Raw genomic sequence first — 24,737 nt, 5'->3', positions numbered from 1 at the left:
GATTCATTTGCGGTCGGTTGTTCTGTCACATCGGGTCAGGAACGAGACAGAAAGCGAATCCAATCGCAAGCATTTATTAATTATACTAACAGACAATCCAGGGACCACAGAGCAGGACAGAAGCACAGGCAGGAACCGAGTGACATATAACCAACAACCGACAACCAACAACTGAAACACAGGGGTATAAATACACAGACAAACAAGCTAATCAAGCTAACAAGGGGGTGTGGTAAATAAGAAACACCTGTGGACACTGAGCAACATCATAACAAAAGACAAGACACATGGTAGGATCACATGACAAACAAGGAAACACGTGATACACAAAGAAAAACAAAACCCACAACGTGACACATACACATGTCGCCTTGCTTTTGGCTTGCTTTGAGCTTGCTCAGTTGGGGTTATTTATTTAGTGTTTAGCAATGTTGTTGATCTGTGTTGTGCTACTTACATGTTATCACTGTGAAGCTGCTTTGATACAATCTGTATTGTGAAAAGCGCTATATAAATAAATGTGACTTGACTTGACTTGACATACATTGATCCAGTTAAATAAAGTTATGTGCTGCATATTATTGTCAGAGCAACGCTTTATAGATGTTTATGTGCTTTAGAAAATGCATCCTACACTGGAGAGAGATCTGAAAGAATCATTATATACTAGCCTATTTACAGTAAACACTAGTACTTTAAATGAGGGAAATTTCACTAGGTAGGCTACTGTAGAACGCTGTAGCCTACACCCACAAACTCTAACTCAAACTCATTTTGTCAAATTTAGCCAGGCTTTTTTTTTTTTTTTTTTTGCCTTATCTTTGCAGTAGGCCTACTGAGAACAATTATTTTGTCAGAGGACCAAGAAACTGCTATAGTGCTGTATAGTATAATGAAATATGGCTGAAGTTGCAGAGGATGCTGCTGATGTTTTTAGTAAATTTTAGGGGAGAACCGGGGCGAAAGTAAAACCTTTTTTAATTACAAGTTGTTTTTTTCGTTTCATGTGTCACACAGTAATGATCAATAGGTTATTTAGTGCTGTAACACATCCTGAATTTTGCCTGGTTAGAGTTTTTCAGGATACAAATCGGGTTTAAATGTCAGGAGTTCCTGTCGGGACGAAAGTAACACTCGTTAATGTTAGCCTACTATAGGAAAAACAAGTGTATGGCATTTGACCTTTTCTTTTCTTTTGAACTTATCAACTGTAAGATCAATATGTTTTTGACTATACAAACCTTGCTATATTATACAATTGTCTCTGTACAGGGTTTTGACCCCCCCCCCCCACACACACACACACACACACACACACACACACCCTTCCATTGCGCATCATTTAAAATGTATTTATTTACAATTATTAATATGTTGTGCTTACTGTAGGCTATACTGTAAGTTTTGTTTGTTGGCGCCATCTAGTGGAATATTCTTCATCATTATACAAATAATTTTTTTGAAGAAAATGGGTTTTATAGCATGATATCATGGGATGGGAGTCTATTATGATTCCATAAAAGGACTTCCATTGATCCTAAATATTGTTTAGTTCATAGGAAAGGCTCTATGATCAATATGTGGTGAATTAAATAACCACTTTTGTACTTTTACCCAGTTAAAGCTATAATTTCTAATACACTGACCTGAGGACCTTAATGAACAAGCTAAAAACAAAATCTATACATGCATGCAATTCAAAGAAAATGGCTTTTTAATAAACTTAAGGATCTGCAAAGTATCAAAAGAACCTTTATTTTGTGCACCATTTTCCCAAGACATATATGGGCCATTCAGAATTGGTTCAAAGTAAGAGTTGTAGGCCTTTTGACATTATTATTATTTTTTTTCCACAAATTGTTTATGTATGCAAATTGTAAAACATCCAAGGTACACATTTCTAGCAATTGTGCAGTTAATTATCCTATTGTATTTTTAGAACGTTTTGGAATATTTTTATCTCTCCCCAAATTTGTCACCGAAACACACCAGTAAATAAGTTAAAGGGTTAGTTCACCCAAAAATGAAAATTCTGTCAGTATTTACTCACCCTCATGTTGTTCCAAACCCGTAAGACCTTCGTTCATCTTCGGAACACAAATTAAGATATTTAGGATATTAAAATCGCTCCTGCATACAGTCCATAGGCTTCTTGAGGGACTGGCTCTTGCTGTCCTCGAAAAGTAATTGAAGACATCGTTAAAATAGTCCAAGTGACTACAGGGGCTCAATCTTAAGTTTATCAAACGACGAGAACACTTTTGTGCGCAAAAAAACAACAAAAATAACGACTTTATTTCAACTATTCACTTCCTTCTCCATGAGCCTGTAAGTCCGTTAACGTAGTGTGATTGCGTAGAGCTACGTCACACGTAGGCTCACTATTGGCCGACGCTGGTCATGTGTGTGTGATGCGTGTGACGTACAATAACAGAAGCTTACGCTATTAAACTAGTTACCTGGTTGTAATTTAATTGTATTTTTGATACCTTGGCATTAATTAAAAAAAAAAAAAAAAAAAAAAAAACTAGTTACCTGACTCGCGCAGAGGGAGAAATAAACGAATAGTTGAAATAAAGTCGTTATTTTTGTTGTTTTTTTTGCGCACAAAAGTGTTCTTAAGATTGAGACCCTGTAGTCACTTGGACTATTTTAACGATGTCTTTTATGACTTTTCGGGGATGGCAAGAGCCAGTCCCTCAAGAAGCCTATGGACTGTATGCAGGAGCGATCTTAATATCTTAAATATCTTAATTTGTGTTCCGAAGATGAACGAAGGTCTTACGGGGTTGGAAACATGAGGGTGAGTAAATACTGACAGAATTTTCATTTTTGGGTGAACTAACCCTTTAATAAGAAGGCTTATATTGACCTATTAATATTTAGTTTACATCTACCTTGTAAATATATTTTTTGCTATTTAAAAAAAAAATCACATGTAAATCAATAACAATTACAATTTTAACAATATTTCAAATGTAATTTATAATATTTGTTGTATTTAATTAGAACCCAATCTTTCTTTGTAAAAGGCAATAAGTTAATCATACTGATTTCAAAGTTAAGGATTCATTTGTTAGAATATACATTGAACAAATACTGTTAATAGACTATAATAACATCTTAGTTTATAATTCAGTATACTTTATTTTAGACAAAACAGACATGTTTCGGTCGTGACGCCACATTTTCTGTACTTTCAGGAATGTTTTTGGTACCGACCACTTCATACAGAATTTTAACTTGCACACTAACACTATTAAAACATACTAAGATACTAATGATTTACATAACTGTACTAAAATTGTGTTTATTTCCCCAAAATAAATGATTATGTGTTCCCTTTTGTCACTACCAAAACACTATGTCAACTTGAGAAAAGGAGTAACTTTTGTATTTGAAGATGATGTGCAGCTTTTTATTTTTATTCCCCCTTAGTACATAAAAATGTACTACAACATCCAGGCAACAGCTTCATTAAAACCTTTGGTTAGACTATTAACAACTGCTGTAAATCGTACAAATACTACAAAAGGCTACTACAAAGGCTCTAACAAACTCTACAAATAGCTCATTTATCCTCTGTGCTTCACCAGTTCTAACCTGAATTAATTGAAACTTTAAATTATTCTCTAGATTTTAATGAGTTCACTCTATTTTACTCTGTTGTACAATTTGTACATCACCACCGCTGTACGGCTCAGGCTATTAAGTAATAAAACCAGACCAACATTTTGTAATTATACCACTAGCAGCCTGCTAACATACAATCATTCCAATGTATTCTATAATTAGCCTAATGCACAGTTCATGCAGGATAATAATTAGTTTGATTATGATATCCCAATATCCCAAGAGAAGAAATTGAACCTCATTAGGCCTGTGGTTTCTTAAAAATGTTTATTTCAAGATGATGTCTCAAACCTTTTTGCCATTTTACATCATATAAACCCCATACATGTTCATGTTCGAATCTGTCCACAAACACACAACTCTGCCATCCATCATAAACTGAACACACAAGCGTTTATTATCAATTAGGTGCCTCTCTTTGAGGGCAGTATCTGATCTGTCACCAAAGAATCATTGCCATTATGCCCCAAGTTTCTCTATGTACAGATAGTTACAATCCTGTGAAAACTAAAGAGAGATAAAGAGCTGCTGGTTAAAAAAAATTGGGTGACACTTTACAATAAGGTTCATTTATTTAACATTAGTTAATGTATTAACTAATACGAGCTAATCATAACCATTTTGTTAATCTTTGTTAACGTACAAATCCAGCTGTTCATTGTTTGTTCAGGTTAGTTCACAATGCATTAACTAACGTTTTAAAAAGTTATTAGTAAATGTGGAAATTAAAATGAACAAAGATTAACAAATGCTGTAGAAGTATTGTTCATTCTTAGTTAATGTTAACTAATGTAGTTAACTAACCTTATTGTAAAGTGTTACCAAAAATTGGACCTTATTTGGTCTCAGAGATGAGGGAAAGGGAAGTGTACAAAGACAGGATGACAAAGTGCTCATAGTCACAAAAAACACAGATTAAAAATTCTCTGAAACAGAGACATAATAGCTTGCAAATTTAGCACAGCTTATCGCATCTTAAAAATTGAATACTGTTTTTTTTAAATGATCATACAATATCATACCACCATTTTCCATCTTTGGGGGGAAAAAAACGTATTCAGGCAGTCTGAACTTACAGAACTTCCCATGATTTTTTTTTTAATCTATTTTGGGTTTATGATTTATTTACATTATATAAATTCATGAAAACAATGCCAATTTTAAATGAGTCACTGCAAAAGCACTGCATTACTAATGTTGTTTTTAGAATACAAAGGTTTTATAAAGGTGATTAAAGCAACCGATATAATGAGAGATCACATTCGGAGCAAATCCTTGAGCGAAACATCAAGGAAAATTGGGCTGAAATGGCCACACAATGTTCTTAAATGGCATACAATATATGAGGTTGTCATTGGGCCTAATTCAATAGTCCTCTTGCGTTATTCTCACATTCTTGGCCAATGTCTTCATCACTGTTTGTGACCATCTCCTTTGGGCTGGAATCACTAGGATTGGTTTTATTTTTCTCCTTTTTTTTGTCCAGCTTGGGATTTGTTGTCTCTGCAACAGAAGCATTTAAGACAAAACATTTGACTTTACATGATACCTTAAACACGTTATCCTTATCCTTAAAGGAATACTCCACTTTTTTTGGAAATAGGCTAATTTTACAACTCCCCCAGTTGGGTTTTACCGTTTTCGAATCCATTCAGCCGATTTTCCGATATTTAGAAGACTATTGGTAACCAGAAAGTTTCTGGTCTCATTGACTAGTAGGAAAAAATATATACTATGGTAGTCAATGAGACCAGAAACTGTCTGGTTACTGATATTCTTCTAAATATCAGAAAATTGGCTGAATGGATTCGAAAACGGTAAAACTCAACTGTTCAACTCTGAGGGAGTTGTAAAATGAGCCTATTTCCAAAAAAAGTGGAGTATCCCTTTAAGAGACGCTATTTCAAGTGGGTTGCACTGATTATCTATTTGCATCCGTCAGAATTACTGAACTTCCACATATTTTAATAAGCATTTTATCTAAATCTGGACAAGGCAAAGCATGCATTTTGAATTACCATCTAGATTAAAATGATCGCCACCAATTGCTTCACTGCTTCCAACAGCGTCATTGTCTTCCTCACTGAGTTCCACTATTCGCTGTCTTGCACTCTCAAAAACAGATTTCAAAACAATGGAGTCTTCAAAGATCTAAGATATAGAGAGACATTTAACAACGCTATATTCACTGATAAAAAACAGGTTTTTGCCTTGCAAAAATATTCAGACCCACTTATCACACCTGTTAACTGCTAAAGTAATTGTTTTAATGTTTAACGTGATTATGAACATAATGTAAAAAGTGTTAAAGTGATAGTTCACCCAAAATCATTTCCTCACCCTCAAGTTATTCTAAACCTGTACACATTTATTTGTTCTGCTGAACACGAAGGAAGATGCGTTGAAGAAAGGTTGTAACCTTTAGCTAAGTTGAGGCACCATTGAAAAAAAAACAACAACTGTTCAGTTTCTCACATTCTTTAAAATATCTTCCTTTGTGTTCAACAGAACAAAGAAATGTATACAGGTTTGGAACATAGATAGGTCAAAAGGTCAGATGTTTGACCCAATGACCCAAGAACATGTTCTTCAGGCACACCTGAGATCCTTCCAGATTAAACGTCTGAGCGTTGTGACACATCTGCATGATATCCTTTTCCAGGTCTGCAATGCACCTGTATTTGTGATTACGCACTCTCTCCTGCATAAGCAAAAGCAGGATCAATTCAAAGGAATTTGTTTAAGAGAGCAGAAGAAGGAAACAAACATCATACACACATTTCCTGCTTTATCCATTTCAATGCAAACACCTACGGGACATTAAAAGTAATGATTTTTTTTTTTTTTAATCGAATGTGTAAAAATTGAATCACTCTAAAACTCAATCAGCAACTTGTGTGACAAAAGCAAAATGAATGTGTTTCTTGAGCTGAAAGGGGTGTCAGTGTGGAGTGAAAGGGAGTGATGGAAACAGAATGTGAGATTTGTGTAATTGGTAGCGATTCAAATTCACCCTGATCCTCCTGAAGTCGACTGGCTTGCGGATGAGCTCGTAATACTCTGGCACCTCTTTTCTTGACGGCAGCTGGACGAAACCTTTACTGATCTGTCGACCCAACCTGTAGAACGGAGGTGTGTTCAAGAAAAGGCACAAAAAAGAGCCGTTACTCATTTTATTGTGCTGTCTGATGGTTGAAGTACACGTGCTCAAACTCAAATGAACTCGTATGAACTCAAAACGTACAATTTTTTTGCAAATCGTCACGATTTATTTGTCATGAAATAAAAACAGAACAACCAATTGAGTGTGTTTAAGTACTGACGTGTCCTTGTAGTTGATGACCATGTCTACGATGGTGTTCATCTGTTTTGTGAGCTTGGGAGGGTTGGGGGGCAGCTTCTCGGCAGGAGGGCGGCCCCGTCGCTTTTTTACTTTCTCCACCACCTCCTGACCAGTTTCAGAGCCCTGGTTGCCTTGATCGCTTTTTCGTTTCTTCAACTTGCTTTCCTCCTCCATAACCTCAGACACTCCGTTTTGGATAGCCTGAGACTGAGGAGAAGACGTGATCCATGGGAACACTGATGAGCACTACTGGATGTGACAGAAATCAGGATTTGGACATGAACCGGAACTGAAAAGTATACTCACTATGACATTCTAAGATCAAAAATAAAATAATACATTTAATTGTCTTAATGTTAGCCAAAGAGAAGGGATGTTTTTTTTTTTCATTTTATTTAAATTGATCTTATTAGAAAAGGTGTATGAACTAATAATGAATAATTCTCTTACAGAGCATTTAATAATCCAGGTAACTGTTAACTTACTGCTCATTGTAAATTCATGTTCTTTCATAATACAATAATAAATTAACCTAATTTAACAAATAAAATAGCTGTTCATTCATGGTACCTAATGCATTAACAAATGCAAAGTAAAGAGGTCCTGAGTTATAGTTTACATGATATTTGCATTTATGTATTTTAAACACGCTTAAAAATAAAGTTTCCAAAGTTTTTTTTTTTTTTTGCAGCGAATAGGCTACCATAGAATAGACTAGTTAACCTATTTTTGGTTACTCAAAGAACTTTTCAGAACATGTTAATAATCTAAAGAACATTTTGTGCAGTGGAAAGGTTCAATGTTAAAAGCTTCACGGAACCACGGCTGTGAATAAAATAATCTTTATTTTTAAGAGTGAATAATAATCAAACCAAGATAGTTAACATTAAATAACTAAGCAGTTTAATAAACTTTTGGCCATTCATCATACCACTTCCAGGTCCAAATTGACACATATCATCATTATCTTCTTCTCACCAGGCAAGATGCCTTCAATCTTCAGTCCCTCTAACACGAAAAGCTGCTTTCACCTCCATTTAATATTTGATAAAGCATCACATAGCAATATATTACGAGCTCGTACCACGCACGGGTTTTTGGGGAGGCAAGAGATGCTGGTACACTGAACTTCACTCCGATTGTGAATGAAGTGATTGACGTTTGACATTAACCATACAGCGTCCACTGAACGTGTTCCAGTAAACACGAGACGAGCCTCCACGCCGCCGTTTATGAACATGCACACACGCCTCACGTGTGAGAATAAGCAAAAGCATAATTCATTGTATGTGCGCGCGCGCGCTGCCGAGTCTGTGTTTTACACAAAGGCAATTTAAGTGCAGGCATGGCAAGTGCTGGCGCAGAGAGCATATGAGAGGGATAAAAATATGAATTCGGAGTATGACGCTATGCGGGCAGCGCCATCCATTGATGTCTACATCAAACACACACACACACACACACACACACCCGCGCGCACACACACACAACGCTCAAATACTTAAAACGCAAAGAAATCATACAAAACAATACGCAAATGTAGAGAGAGAGAAAACAAGAGAGAGAACAGCCCCTCACAGTACGCGAGCATTTCATGCAAACATCCTCAAAAGGGGCGTAAGAGAAATGTGAAAGCGCGAGCTCGCAGAGAAACACACGGAAAGCATTTGTTCACACGTACCCCAGGGGACCATGTGGAAGGAAGGAGGCCTAATAATCAACACAATAATAATGGAATGCAGAATGCACACACACGCCTGCATGCACAGGGGCACAACTGAACCGCTGCACATAAAACATGCAGGGGAAAAAGCACAATCTGAAAAGTCTATCTTTGGTGCAACATGCAAAAAAAAAAAAAAAAAACTTGTTACACTAGACAAGAATGTTCCCATAACCTCTAGAAAGAAAAAAAAATAGTTGTCAGGACGCACACAACCGATTTGTCTGGGAAATGTTTTCCTTCAGCAGACACAGATCACACCTACACACACACACATTCCCTCTCTCACTTTCTGTTTGTGTGCCCATGTGCTGAAGCCTGGTGTGATTGTGTGCTCATATGCGCAGGAGAGAGAGCAAGTGAGAAGGAGAGAGAGGGTGAGAGAGAGAGAGAGAGGGTGAGAGAGTGAGTGAGAGAGAGAAAGCAAGAGGGCGATTTACCTGACTGTGGTCTCCAGGCTGGCTCCAGTCTGGAGGAGAGAGAATTAGCAAACCAGCATTGCAGCGCGCAGCCAGTCTCTTCATCAGCTGATCACTCAAAACGCACAGCCCAAAAGGGGGGCGAAAAGCGCCCAGCTTTTCATACACAAATCAATTGCCGTTAGGATGTTGAGAGAAAGAGAGAGAGAAAGAGAGAGAGAGAGAGAGAGAGAGAGAGAGAGAGAGAGAGAGAGAAGAACTGCGAGAAGCCTTTCTGTTAGTTTGTCCCCGTGGAAAGGCCTGCAGCTCGTTTTCCTCTCTCTCTCTCTCTCTCTCTCTCTCTCTCTCCCCCTCTTTCTCTATCTCTCTCTCCTTTTCTCTCTCACTCACTGCATGTTTTAATATCGACTGTCGCAATCTGGTTTCTTTTCCTTTTTTTTCATTTTCCCCTCTCCCTCTCTTTTATGCTCTCGTTCAGTATTTTTTAAACGCCCCTCTGTTAAAAGAACCGGGCTCCATTTTTGTGCCTATGCAGATGGTTTTTTGCAAGCTTTTCTGACATCTTGTGAGGATTCCAGGGTAGTTGCATATATTGTGTTGCACTCTCTCTCTCTCTCTCTCTCTCTCTCTCTCTCTCTCTCTCTCTCTCTCTCTCACACACACACACACACACACACACACACACATTGGCCAATGACATGTTTGTGTCTGGTAGCTTTTAAAACATAAAAGAGCATAGAGATTTTGGTTAAATCACGTGGGGCTATAAATATTACCAGATAGTCTAAAACGTTTCTGTCTGCTTCCCAATGAGAATCGGAAACTCTAACTTATAAAGTAGCTTCAAAGCAGCTCAAAGTCATGCCTTATACTTAATTATTTGTATGCTGTATAATTGTAAGGGGGTCAGCAGAATTCTATTCTTGGTCAAATATGATCGGTTGATGTCAGACCTGAGAGATGTAATGCTGTGCCAGAATTGGGACAGGTGTGAAAATGTGATGAAATGAGATGTTATGCATTTTTTATTCACTCAAGTCTGTTTATCATTAACTAAAGATCATAGAAATACAATAAACGGACCTTGAGATAAAGCTGATGAATGTGTGTCAGGGTCACATAGTGTTTTGCTACTAGAAATTAATCTTAACAGTATAGTACTTAATTACTTAATAGTACTTAATAGTAACTTAATCATAACTCAACATAATATCATGTGCTATTTTGTAAACTGATTTTAAATTTATTGTGAAAGTTCAGTTTAAAAAAAAATTGCCAACATTTCCAATGAGGTTACATTGGGAAATCTCTGTACGGTGTCATTTCTACATGAGTGAAATATGCCTCTCAGGTGCAAATAAGATGCAGTTTTAAGATGCAACATTGTTCATGTATATTTGCCATGGCAACAGCTTCATTATAGAATCCATTGTTTAATTAATCAAACACGTTTATCAAATGTAATCAAATATCTGACAAGCGTCTGAGAAGTATTGAAATGTTGTTTGACCATGGAAGAGCAGATTATTAGTGTGCTGTAGTATGATTACATGCTGTCATAATTTTACATTTCATATGCATGTTTTGCTATCAGGTCGACAAGGGCATTTCGGTAAAACATCTCAGGCGGTTACTATGGCAACACCACGTTTTACTGGCTGCAGACCGCACTGAGCTGTAATGCTATAGCATTTCATCACAAAACACAGACACACACTTTGTCGTACAGACACGCTGAGCTGAACATTCTCAAACACAATGAACCACTGAGCTGCATAGAAATGAGACAGAATCCACTAAAATGAACTAAAATAAGAGATGTGTTGAAGTTAAGGTAATTGCATGCATCTACAGTATATAAGTGACGTATCATACTCAAAAACATAAGACATACATGACAAGACACCATGTTTTGTTACACAAAAGACAAAAAAAGTAATCTTCTAACCTAACCTCTATAAATGCAGCCTTCTAAATTCATTTCTCACCACAAGTTTGCTGTCTTTTATCTGACAGCCATCTATTTCCCCTTTAAGTACAGCTGAACTGATTCTACAAAACAAGTAGAATGTCAGCTGTTGTCCTTTTAACATTTGTTATTCTCTCTTTATTCTTAAAGAAAAGTGCCCTTCATTTTGTGAACAATCTCTTTTATCATGTTAACAATTGCAAACATGATTGTCTAACCTCAAAAATGGGTGCAGACTGATTGCCACCGCAATAATATCATTTGACAGAATAGCTCACATAAGAATCAATGAATAAAAAAAAAAAATGTGTCATCAGTCACTCACCTCATGCGGTTTCAGACCTGTAAGACTTTTTTTTTTCAGTGAAGCACAAAATAATTACTTTTGAAAAATTACAGTTACAATAAATGGGTAATTAATCCTATCTATATATAGGTCTATCTATATATCTATATCGCCTGTCAGCAGACACTAGCAGAGGCCGGTCAAATGAACTCATCACCGGCTGTGCTAAGAAGGCCAGGTGTGTTTTCAAAAGTAACATTCTCCATTTTTCTATTTTTTTATTTTTATTATCATTATAGTCAAGTCACCTTCATTTATGGGCTAGCGGTTTTTACAATTAAGATGCTTGGAATTAAAATGTATTAGTTCACAATGCATTAACAGGATTTTATTAAAGTAAATGTTGAAATAAACATTAACAAAGATTAACAAATGCTGTAGAAGTATTGTTCATTCTTAGTTAATGTTAACTGATGTAGTTAACTAATGGACCTTATTGTAAAGTGTTACCGATTCTTCTTTCAAAATCATTCAAAATAGTAATGTGTCCAAACCTTGACCAGTACATATACACTGAACAAAATTATAAACGTAACACTTTTGTTTTTTCCCCCATTTTTCAAAGATCTAAGACTTTTCTATGTAACAAAAGACCTATTTCTCTCAACTATTGTTCACAATCTGTCTAAATTTGTGTTAGTGACTCCATCCACCTCACAGGTGTGGCATATCAAGATGCTGATTAGACAACATGATTATTGCACACTCCTCTTTAATGGCTGTGCAAAGTTGCTGGATATTGGCAGGACCTGGAAACACACTGCTGTATATGCCGATCCAGAGCATCCCAAACATGCTCAATGGGTGACATGTCATGTGTCCTGTATGCTGGCTATGCAAAAACTGGGATGTTTTCAGCTTACAGGATATATATTATCAAGCTGCAACATGAGGTGATGGTCGTGGATGAATGGCACAATGGGCCTCAGGATCTCTTCACGGTATCTCTGTGCATTCAAAATGCCATCAATAAAATGCAATAAAATGTATTCATTGTCCATAACATATGCCTTCCCATACCATAACCCCATCGTCACCATGGGCCACTCGATCCACAACATTGACATCAGAAAACCGCTCACCCACACGACACCATACACAATGTCTGCCATCTGCCCTGTACAGTGAAAACTGAGATTCATTCGTGAAGAGAACACCTCTCCAAAGTGCCAGACACCATCTTATGTGAGCAACTGCAGTCAGGTCGAGACCCCGATGAGGACGATGAGCATGCAGATGAGCTTCCCTGAGATGGTTTCTGACAGTTCATGCAGAAATTCTTTGGTTATGCAAACCGATTTTTGGAGCAGCTGTCCGGGTGGCTGGTCTCAGATGATCTTGGAGGTGAAGATGTGGATGTTGAGGTCCTGGGCTGGTGTGGTTACACATGGTCTGCGATTGTGAGGCCGGTTGGATGTACTGCCAAATTCTCTGAAACGCCTTTGGAGACGGGTTATGGTAGAGAAATGAACATTCAATTCACGGGCAACAGCTCTGGTGGACATTGCTGCAGTCAGCATGCCAATTGCACGCTCCCTTCAAACTTGCAACATCTGTGGCATTGTGCTGTGGGATAAAACTGCACATTTTAGATTGGCCTTTTTATCGTGGCCAGCCTAAGGCACACCTGCACAATAATCATGCTGTCTAATCAGCATCTTGATATGGATAGATTATCTCAGGAAAGGAGAAGTGCTCACTAATACACAGATTTAGACAGATCTGTGAACAATTTTTGAGAGAAATAGGCCTTTTGTGTACGTAGAAAAAGTCTTTGACTTCAGCTCATGAAAATGGGGGCAAAAACAAAAGTGTTTACAAAAAACGTACAATTTTGTTCAGGATACTTATATATAATATAATATAATATAATATTTATATACACACACCCTTTTTCCCTTTCTTTTTACATTTGAGTCCCTTGCACGTCCCTGTAGAGCTGCTGCTGGTATCTAACTGACCCCTTGTTATAACACTCCCCTTTCTCCCCTAATGTTTAATTATCATAGACTGTAAAAAATAGATGTTCGCATGGTAATTTCATGGTTATGTGTAATGTACTGTACAATTGTCTGGTCAGTATATCTTTACCTGCTGTCTTCCAACGCATATGCAGGTGTTGACCTTGATAAAGACCTTCTTCATCAATAACAAACAATAGATTGCAGGTTTGTTTTTTTAATAATTGTAAGTAAATCCACTTCATCCAGTGCTCTTATTGTTCCCTGTTATTGTTAAAGTGTCCTGTTAACCGCCTCACGAAGTGAGAAACAATTAATCGAGTCTGTGTTGAGCTGTCTGAATGATTTAGACTGAATTGCAAAAAGATTCTGATTAATTTGAAATAAACAAATAAATACAAAAATAATTAATGAATGATTGCAAAACACTGTTTTAGTTGTTGTTGTTTTTTTGTTTTCCTATATTCCACCTTTATTATAAATTATAATAATCATATTTTTGGCAAATTTGTTCTTAAGAGATGCAACTCTGCACCACACCACAAACGTCCATTGATCACCTGCAGTTCAGCTTTGCACCATTAGATGGCGTCATAACCGTTCAGATCTAAAATACTAGGCAACAAGATAGGAAAGTATAGCATTTTTTTAAAATAAACACAAGGTGGTGATGCACATATTTATTTACGGATATATGAAGATGATATTTACATTTAATACATTTTTATAAAGAGTTTTTAAAATCTAGATTTTAGATTTTGAAATGCATAGAACAAGTGGTATATATATTACAAGAAATTAAATCAAGCTTTTAAAAGTAAAATAAATTGTATACAGTATCATAAAGTCCATATAATTTATATATTACCTAAAATTAATACATAAAACTGTTTTGACATGCAGTTTTCTAAGTAGACCATTAAGTATAACCGTTGAATTTAAAATATGTCTTTATTCGTAAAACTGCATAACATTTTTATATTTGAGAAAGATAACTACCAACAGTTAGAGCACTGCATTTTTAGACCTACTGCTCTCTTTAATACTATAACTGTTTGAAGAGATAAGTCATATTCATCTCAGTCATACGACTGAACAGATTGTTCAGAGGACGATGTATGAATAGATGAAGAGCGCATGAGAAAATGTCATATTAATCAGAAAAGCTTATGCGTAAAACGGGTGGAGTTTTGCTTCGAGGGGATCCCTGTGGATGAGCATGAAATCAGCTGTCCTGCTAATTTGAGTAATTGGTGGCATAAAGTCAAATGCTATGAGAGAGTACAGGCATAGATGAGAAAGAGTCATACCCTAGGTTGGCCCTTTGAGTAGTTGACATGGGCATAGAGAAGCATAGCAATGTCTTTGTGTCCGGCCTCCAGAGCTATAGACAGAGCAGTGCTCTCATCCTATCAGCACACAGACAAAACATACCAAACAAACACAAATGTCATGTCAACAATGTCAAGAACACACATTTAAATCACAAATGAGAAGAACAATACGCATTAAAACTTTTCTGTCAGATAGCCATGTGGTTACTCACATTGTCAGTCAGGGTGGCATCACAGCCTGGTTGGGCCAGTAAGAGTTTAACAATGTCAACATGGCCGTGTTCACCAGCACACATCAGAGCGGTTGACCCCTCATCATCCTGGATGTTGACCTCTGCTCCCGCAGTCAGTAGAGCTTGGACCATATCTTTACGCCCATGACTGACTGCTAACATGAGAGCGGTCTGACCAGCCTGTGAAGAAAATAGTCCAGTAAACACAACTGAATACTCTAGGGAGAAACAGTTTTCTTAGTTCAAATACTCATATAAACAAAGACAGATACCTGGCTGGCCTTGGCATTAACATCACCTCTGCTGAACAGTTCTTGCACCACCATCATGTCTTCTTTTGCTTCCACAGCAGCCAGGGAGGCAAGCATTATAGGAGTATAGCCAGCCTTATTCTGATGATCAATATTACACACTCCTGCATGAGAAGGAATCAAGACCAAATTAATTATTCATCTAGACTATACACAAAACATTAAAGGAACAACCCTTTTGTTTTTAACAACCAAGTGTGTCTTTGCAGTTTATTTGAACTGTGCTCTAGAAACAGATGCGTATAATATTCTAAACTACAACCATTCAAAGGGTCAGAACAATGTTTAAACTATATTTAGACTATATTTATTTGTCCAAACATACAGTATGAACAGTAATATTCTGAAATATTGTAACAATTTAAAATAACTGGGTAACACCTTATTTTAAAGTGTCATTGTTACATATGTTATGTAGTTACTATAGTAATAATAACTGTTACAAATGACATGCAACTAACCCTAAATAAAATACATATGGTGGATTCAGTGTACCTGCAGCAAGTAGAATCTTCACAACGCTGAAATTAGAGTGAGACACACTGTAGTGAAGGGCTGTGTTGCCATTTTGGTCAGCGATGTTGCCCACATAGCACAGCACGTCTGGCGAGACATGGCGGCAAGCGAAGAGGAAGTCCTCCACCATCTGTGGACATGCCGTCTTCTGACTGGACACACAGAACCACTCCTGCTGTACTGTGCTTAGACAGGAGCACTTTTGCAAAGACAAACAGAAAAAATGCAGAAAAAACTAAATCAAAAAGTTGGGTAGAGTAACATGTGAACTACATGGACACTTTTTTATTGTTACACATTCTGAGCCAAGAACAAAATGACATGACAAATAAATGAATGCGGGCGTCACAAGCAGGCTTAAATTACTTTTAACACAGACAAAATACAGCAACGCTATAATTTTAAAACTTCCCAAATCCCACAGAGTACCGAACAATCTGATCTATATGCCAGTGGGTAATTATGGGAGGAGAAGACTGAGTAAACATAGAATAGATCAACAACTGACTGAAATGCAGCTCCACAATACATCATAAACTAAGTTTGGTTTGTCCTTCTTTTGCTTTCCTGTTGTTGAGTTATATTTATATTTTTTTTAAACTTGAGAATTTATTCCCACACAGAGATTTTTCAACTCTTCCTGAACGTGTTGTTGTGTGTAACAAAGTGACTAGAAAAAGTAGAAGCCACTAATAATGTAGGTGAAATGAATAATTACTAAGCCATAGAAACAAGTCTATTAAAACATAGTGATTCAAAGTATTGAAATCCATCTCTGATAATAAAGGACATACAAAACACATTCATACAATGTGCTGTAGATGTTAAAGACCCTTGTTATAAAGCCTTTACTAACTGTAGAGTAAAGAAAAATATACGGAAACGGTGAAAGAACTGACATTAGAAGACAGATCTCAGTTATTGTTCTGTTACTCACCAGTTCTCTGTTGGATATGTCCTTGCTACCATTAAGGTGAACCTTCAGAGTTTGGCAGGCAGAAAGCATCTTCTCACTAAATATATACCTACAGTAGAAAAGAAATGTACCGTGATAACTATGGCTGATCAGTTTCATCTTAAACTGATAAAACAAAACTTTTTCTTATGAGCATGAACCTTTCGTTTCTTTTAGGAATCTTCACTTTATCTTTGGTGCTGCCCTCTTTCTCTCTCTTTTCTCTTTTTTTCTTCTCTTCATTTTCAGAATCGCCACCCTCAGACAAGAGATCCACAATACCTCTCTGTGTACTGTATATTATTGACAGAGAGAGAGAGAGAGAAAGAGAGATGTACAAGTAAATGTACAATATATATATATATATATATATATATATATATATATATATAAAACAGAGTATCCAATACACAACCAATCTGGTAAAAGAGCTCTAGCTCAACCAAAAACTGCCACACTGAGCTGAATTTATTAGTAATTTAGCAAATAATGAAAACCTTTATTTACCTTAGCGATGCAGTCGTTGGGTTCGTACTATCTGTGGTGCTTTTCCTTTTCATGATAGACCTAAGGCAGCGGTCATCACTGGGTGAGCCTGAAGGAAATGGATAAAGAAAAAAAAATGCATATAGTTGAAGTTCATCCCCCTTATTTGGAACTAATATATATTAAAGCTACACTGTGCGATTTTTACCCCCATCTAGCGGTGAAAAGGTATATGACCATCCAGAGAAAATTAGTTTCTGTTCCTCTCAATTCAGATTTCGTTTTAGCTCCTACAGTGGCCAATGTAGTCCAAGATTAACTTGGCTTCCAGTTCAACCTCGTCCATGAGTGTTACATCAAACATAATCGCGAAAGGCGAAGCTTGAATTAACGGGTATGTCCCTCTTTGGCTAATGTACTTTCAAGATGGAGGGGCAACATGGCGATCGACATTAGAACCCGTATGTATTTTCAATGGCATATTATACACTCATGAGAATACTTTATTACTTGAACAAAGTAAATATACATTAATAAGTACATATATTTTTGAAAGAACTAAGTGTTTTTAGCTAAGAATAAACTAAAAGAGTTACACAGTGTAGCTTTAAGAGAAGAAGCTTTGTGGAAGGGAATCATCATATCTGTAGGTCCTTGCCATGAAGAAGCTTGAAAACCCCAGAAAACATTCCCTGGCTTCTAAAGACATCATCTAAGCACACACACACTTCTTTATACACCAAAAACATCTGCTAAAGGCTCTTTTTTTCTTTAATAAGGACTTCTGATACACAAGCACTGCTGCCTTTCAGAAACCATGCACAGCGCAGGCTTTCAGAGTGGATGGTATTCATGGCTGTGTCTGCCACATACCAAAGGACATTAGAGCATTCCACAAACCAACAGCAGCCCAAATATTCTAAGTGTAGGGCTTGTTCAGCCAAAAGACAAACCAGAGAGAGAGAGAGAGAGAGAGAGCTATTTTCACCTCCTGTTCAAATTCCACAGCAGAAAGATTGCTCTGAAAAAAAGTCTCCTCTTTTCTGCTTATTTTTGTATCATACATGCACTTTTTTCGGGTGGAGTCCTTTCGACCAGTATGAAATACTTTTGCTTGCTTATTTGCTGTATCTTTGACACATGTAAATACAAACCATGAAGAGCAGCGGACATCTGTAATTCCATTTGATTCTTCTGTTGAACCATTGTAGCCTCATTTGATGACTGGCTTTGTGCAGTGACTGGAAATTAGAAAGAAAATTAAAGAAAGCAATTAGCTGAAGACGCATAAAGCTTCTAAATCTAAATCTGACCAAAAGTGCTTTTAAAAGATGCTTCCACAAATATACACATCCTTACCTTTAACTTGTTCATCTTGACCATGGGACTGGAGAGTGTCCCCACGTTTTGACCCAGGGTGGCTGTCGGTTAACAGGTGCTGTTGTTCTTTAAGTAATTTCTGCATGCGATCTATATAATGATCAAGTCCAGGCTCAGTCTGCACAAACATCTGGCCCTCCGTGTCGCGTATCCTCCCGTCCCCGACTTCCACGCCGATGCTACGTGTCTTGATCGGATCTGGTAGACGGGATGGTCCACAGGCAATGTTTCGTGTGTGGAGACCAATGAGGATATTCTCATTGATATTTGCCATTCCGATACCAACATCGCGTGTTGTCACATTATGGACAGCAGGGGTGTCTGTGTCTCTACCCAAGCATGTTGTGGTTCCAACAGAGTGCGTCTGAACAGCAGCCGTTCGGTCACAAACCTTCCCATCCCCAACCGCCAGAGATCGAGTGATCGCGTGTGCTGTGTTGGTATGTCTTTCCCTGGTGAGTGTGTGCTTTGTGTTGGTGCTGGCTTCAGAGATACAGGCCTGCAAAGTGCTGGTGCTGCGCGACACGGTGCAAAAGGCCGTGCTGGTACGCTGCGACAAAGTCTGTGGGGTTGCCATTACACTAAAGTCAATGCTTCGCACTGGGTCAGTGACAGTTCCTTGGGAAATGAGCGATTTGACAGCTATGACATCCATGTCGACCGTGCAGTCACCACAGCCCACCGTTCGGTGGGAAATGTTCTTCTTCTTTTCAATCGTCTCCACACATGTGTCACACGTGTACATTGTTGTCCCAACACCTTGATTTCGTGTTGCTGCACGCTTGCTTCCAACACATTGATCTTTTCGCGCCACTCTTTGGCGTACTTCCCACTCTTCCATAGGTGTATCTGGGCCAGATGAAACAGCCCTCACCTCCGGCTTGCAGGAGACTCCAACAGCAATGGAAATCTGCTCTACTCCTCCCCCAACAGCAGAATGCACAAGGTTGGTGTGGTTTCCAACCCCAAGAGTACGAGTTTGCGACCCGGTCTGGGTTGCAACGCAGTTCACCTGTGGTTGTGCGGAGGAACTCTTGTCAGCATGGTTTCTCGCTTCTGCTTCCCGCAGTTCACTTCTTAGCTTTCCCATCTCTGCCTTTAGCATTGCTTCTTTAAGCTCAGCTTCCAGTATCTGAACCCGGTCACTTAAATGTTGGATGTTTTGCTGTTGCAACTCTGTTTCTGCTTCCTTGTTGGATACGACCCCCAGCATAGTCTCAGTGACACTGACTGCCACTGACCGAGTCTCAGGTTTTGCACCAACTGCAACATCCTTGAAGAAGTTGAATTTGTGTTGATGAATAACATCCACTTCATCAATGCACCTGTCATCTCCAACTGCAACAGACTTTTGATCTCTCGTCTTGAAGGCAGAGGATTCAAGACGTGCATCTTGGATCTTTCTTTCAAGCAGTTGCATTTCAACACTAAGCTGTTGGAAATCCGTCAGACCAGAGATGGCACCGTGCTCCCAACCCTCTATCGCTGGTTTGCTGCAGAAATCTTTGTCAATGATAGAGCCGGATTTTTGATCTTCATCTTGCCTCTTGACCAAGGCTGTCAGTTGTCTCTTTTCTTCCTGCAAAACAGAAATCTTCACCTGTAGGACAGGAATGGCCTTCACTTGTTCCTCCAGGTCCTTTAACCTTCGTAAAGCAGCTGCCATCTGATCCCTGACCATCTGCAGGTGGAGTGGGCTCACACCGCTCACTGGAGATGCTCGGCCAGAGCTTGAGGGGCTGATTTTAAGGGTGTTGCCCAATAACAAGGAACTTTTTGGGGGCTGGTCTAGCACTGTCATCTTAGCACCTTGATTTAGGGCACTCCAGCTCGTATATGGAGATAGGGTACCACTAGAGCCAAGACCACCAAAACTGGCCAGTCTACGCCGTGGCTGTGGTTCTGGAGGTCCTTGCTGCGACGAGCCTTTCTCATGTTCCAAACGTTTGCATGTTTCCATCAAAGTTTTTTCCACTAGAGGATTTGGTTTGGTTGGGGTAGGACGTTGTGTGGCTGGGGCAGACGTCCCATCTACATACCTCTGAGAGGTGACTAGGTCTTGAGGGACCTCAGGTCTTGGATAGGAGGATTTAGGTTTGGAATGGGGAAGTGGGGGTCTTCTTCTGTTGACAGAAGAAGAGGAAGCGGATGAAGACGGAGACGTTTTCTTGGCTTCATCACTGCTCACTGAGGACAAAGACTCTGAAGAATTCCAGTGTGTGGGGTTTAAGATGCGTTGCGACTCGGAGGCAGCGTTTGCCGCTCCGGGACGCTTGTCAAAATGCAGCCGTCGAATGGTGTCACGTCGCTCAATATCATCCACGTATTTAACAAAGTCTAAGTCGAGCTGGTACCCGTATGGTGTGTCGATACTGAATGGGCTACTCTGAAAAGTGTCAGCAGTGATCTCACTCCAGTCTGTTTAAACAAAGAAAACAAAATTACTTTGGTAAAGGAGATTGGAGAGTTAATATTTAAACCAAAATTCATTTTTATAAAGTGAATGTCTACTTTGTTGTGAGTAAAAGTGTTCAATAATAAGATAAAAATATACATCCGAGCCAAGAACATGAAAATGTATGACTGTGGACTGTTTATAACTACTGTGCCTGAAAACACTATTTAAAATAACAGGATGAAACTGAGACAGAAAAATTCAAAATTCAGAATAAAATAGTACAAACACATACTTCATATTTGCAATATTGCAGGCACCTTTCAAGTGGTGACATTCTCAGCTTTTAAAATGTATCTGATTTCCATAAAAATATGCATTCCTTACTAAAAAAAACTCAGCAGCAAATGTCTTTAAAAACAAAATAAGGCTTAAGTATTAACTTTCTTACCTGCAGATTAGAATTTTCACCAAAAAAATAAAAATGTTGTAGACAGGGTAAAAAAGTTATAGTAATGTTTATCTGTGCGCTTTCTCCTCTCTGCCCTTGTCTTACTCATTCTGCTCTCCCCGCTTCCAGACTGCTCTTATTTTGCTTCTCTCCTCCCACTGCTTTTTTATTCCCTTTCTCTTTCATCAACTCAAGCATTCAAAAACATTTGTATTGAAAAGTTAAAAAAAAAAAATGCCTGATGATTTTATTCTAATTTATATATAATTTAAGGAAACTGCAGAGTTGCTGATTCTCACCTTGTTGATTCAGGTGGAAGTGTGTTTTCTGAGTCATGGCAGCTTTTTATAGATGATACCACCACTAAAAGTTCTTTCTCAGCAGTGGAAACACTAGAAAAGCAAGAACAGACAAGAGCACATTAAACATATCACCTAAGACATGTTTAGCTGAGAAACTGTATTATACTACACCGCTTATAATCTAAATTGTGCTGTAATAACAACAATAAACTGGTACATTTAGGGTTGTTGTGTTCAAATTGCTCATTTTATTTCATGTATCAATTTAAAATTCATGCCACTTGGATTAAAAAAATAAAATAAAAATCTTTTGTGTCTGGTTATTTGTGATTAACAGATACAAGTAAGGGAAACCTTTCAATCATGAATTTCACATGATTTATCTTTTCATATATACTGCCCCCTACTGAAGAGAAACGTAAGCAGTCCCATGTAGATCTGCAACAGGCCTACTACACCACCTGAAAAAAGAGAGGCTGAAAAGCGGCAGACAGTTATAGTAAAACAAAAAATAATGCATAATGGGATTTGGATCTTTTGAATGAACTGGTTTGAATCAATCAATCATGACTGGATTTGACTGATCCAGTTCTTTGTCTATTCAACACATGACTATGACATCAGTTGACTTACAGTACAGCGTAACTCATGCCATTATTTTTTTCCCTTTTATAAGAAAAAAAGGAGTCATAGCTTAGTGACACACAACAAGCAAAACAATGTGTCTGCCACATAATGTCAAAATTTATTCTGATTAGGAAAGGAAGAGGGGGAGAAACCCTGCAAACCAGGAGAAGCTTGCACTGTCACTGCAGACAGATATCTGAAACATGAGACCTGCATTGTGTCAGCTGAATTGCTTGGCAGTGAGAGGACATGGACACATCGACACAACACGAACGGACACACACTGATCCATGAACACACAAATTTATCTGATATGAACCAAGGCATTAGGGCATAAAGTAAAACTGAGAATAACCAAGAAAATTATTGATGAAAAAGAGAACAAAGAGATAAATAATTTAGAAATAAAAACTTTTGTAACAAATGTTTTGTTTATTTTTTTTTTTACAGCAGAATAACAAATATGACCTGAAACAACTACTAATTGATTAATAATTTGTGCATACATATAATTAGCACAAAATGTCCTTTATAGAACAACATACACTTAACAGACTATTGAAACACACACACACACACAAAAGAAGTTTGAGTTTATCACACGAACAGAACAACTACAATTATCTCCTAATTCCATATGTTGGACCCTTAAAAACAAACAAGGGATGTTTTGTTGGAATTCAATGCCAGAAACCAATCTGCTTAGGTTTACATTCTCAAGATTTACTTTGTTTTAAGGGGTAAATATGTGTGCATTAATGGATATAATCTGCTCCTGGTACAGCCCAGTACATCTTCGGCTTACTGGATTACACACTGCCTGGAGACTAGCTGGACCACATCCTCAACAAGCCATTAACATTCTTGTAAACATAACTTAAATAAAGTGTGCAATAACTAATAAGTGTATTTTGGTAGTACTAGCACTAATATTCTACCTTAACTTGTTTTAAAAATGTTTTGAAATATTTCTATGAAACATTATTGTTATTTATATAGGCTAAATGTCATGTCAGCAACCAAATATTTTTAGACCGTCCAAAGTGACAACAAATGCAGTGAATAGCTTAAATAAGATCCTATACATTAGTGCAGGTGAGTCTGTTGTTTACATACCAGAGCGAAGCGCAACTTCAGAGATGAAATGTGTTTCTTCTGCGTTTACATCTGAACATTTTTGTTTATCTTGAAACAGTGCCCCCGTAATGAATGCTCCCGTAAACTGCCAGTCCTCCTGGAGTAACTTTACCATGCTGTTCTGTATGCGCATGGAGGAGTTGCTGCTTACGCCATGACGCACTACGGCAGGTGTGCAGTACTTTTACTATTTTTTCTCTGGCATGTAAAAGAAAAACTAAAAGTAGGCTAGTATGCTACTGCTAGTTCTCACTTGACTTATAATTTAGTAGAAAAGGAGGCGCGAAGTATGAAATATTGAAAACAATTATACTAAACATATGGGCATAAATCTACATACATGGTTACAAGGCATATATTTGATTTAAAATAGCAGTCTTTCTTCAACACAATTATTTAAATTCAGCCTCTGTAATAGCAGATCCTCTACAAAAATTAAATTGTTAGAAACAAGAAAATGTTCAGTAGGGTATCAGTTAACGCTGATAATGAATGTATTCTAAATTAGAGCAACATCTCATAACAGATCCTAGGCTATAGGCCTATATATTAAAAAAAGAGTTAGAAATTAGAAAGGTTCATTATCAGTTAACGCTGATAACATCAAGATTATAGCGACATCTACTGGTAGTTATCTAAATGCCTTCTTTTTACTCAATTGAATATTTTTCAGTGGGGTGGGTGTTTAGAAGGTCGTCTGTATATTTGTGTAACTTGTTCTGCAAAAATCTACAGAAACTAGACATATGGGTATCCACACACACGTTGAGTTTCCATGTTTTGTGGGGACTTTCCATTGACACAATGATTTTTATACTGTACAAAGTGTATTTTCAAAGTGTATAAACCTACCAATCACAGAAAACTTTCTGCATTTTTACATTTAAAAAAAAAAAAATCACTATGATTTTTTTTTTGTTGAAAAATTCACTAGGACCAGAAGATGTCACCACAAAGAAAAAGATGTTGGATATTAGCATCCTCTGGGCCATTTTTCCCCATAACATAGTTTACCAGTACAACACACATTTTTTTTCAGCCAACAAGTTATATACATAACCCATTCATTATAACATGTCCCTACCTGTATATATATATATATATATATATATATATATATATATATATATATATATATATGTATATATACTTTATATATATAAAGTAATTCTAAGTTTAATATATTTTAATTTAATTAATATAATGAAAGTAATGT

General features: G+C 37.5%; 1 protein-coding gene across 3 annotated transcripts; it reads right to left on the bottom strand.

The window, feature by feature from the left end:
• Nucleotides 1-3,883: 3,883 nt before the first annotated feature.
• Nucleotides 3,884-23,909, bottom strand: LOC120470222 (SWI/SNF-related matrix-associated actin-dependent regulator of chromatin subfamily A member 2). Of its 3 annotated transcripts, XM_089130273.1 has the most exons (16): nt 23,501-23,909; nt 21,755-21,847; nt 18,589-21,027; nt 18,384-18,470; nt 17,251-17,338; nt 16,905-17,036; nt 16,726-16,813; nt 15,768-15,987; nt 15,234-15,376; nt 14,941-15,141; nt 14,705-14,803; nt 6,957-7,183; nt 6,647-6,752; nt 6,233-6,334; nt 5,652-5,784; nt 3,884-5,136 (listed from the first exon to the last, which is right to left on the bottom strand). In XM_089130273.1, exons 2-16 carry the CDS (start codon nt 21,789-21,791, stop codon nt 4,994-4,996), a joined length of 4,245 nt encoding a protein of 1,414 aa, XP_088986399.1. In that variant the 5' UTR covers nt 21,792-21,847; nt 23,501-23,909; the 3' UTR covers nt 3,884-4,993. The 3 variants fall into 3 exon arrangements, with proteins under 3 accessions (XP_088986399.1, XP_088986400.1, XP_088986401.1); XM_089130274.1 differs by lacking the exons at nt 14,705-14,803; nt 14,941-15,141; nt 15,234-15,376; ... (6 more) ...; nt 21,755-21,847; nt 23,501-23,909 and adding an exon at nt 9,140-9,447; XM_089130275.1 differs by lacking the exons at nt 14,705-14,803; nt 14,941-15,141; nt 15,234-15,376; ... (6 more) ...; nt 21,755-21,847; nt 23,501-23,909 and adding an exon at nt 7,955-9,131.
• Between the last annotated feature and the right edge of the window lie 828 nt (nt 23,910-24,737).

The sequence above is a fragment of the Pimephales promelas genome, chromosome 4, assembly GCF_988280905.1.
Source record: "Pimephales promelas chromosome 4, fPimPro1.hap1.1, whole genome shotgun sequence".
In the NCBI taxonomy this organism is placed as follows: Eukaryota; Metazoa; Chordata; class Actinopteri; order Cypriniformes; family Leuciscidae; genus Pimephales; species Pimephales promelas.
The sequence above is the reverse complement of the archived record's forward strand: the minus strand, read 5'-3'. Positions and strand labels throughout refer to the sequence as shown.

Coding starts and splice junctions, on each gene's coding strand:
- LOC120470222 (XM_089130273.1), bottom strand. CDS start 21,791: ATGACTCAGAAAACACACTTCCACCTGAATCAACAAG. Junction 17,339..18,383: donor GATGTCCGCTGCTCTTCATG/GTTTGTATTTAC, acceptor CATTTCCTTCAG/GCTCACCCAGTGATGACCGC. Junction 6,335..6,646: donor TCGACTTCAGGAGGATCAGG/GTGAATTTGAAT, acceptor TTGCTTATGCAG/GAGAGAGTGCGTAATCACAA.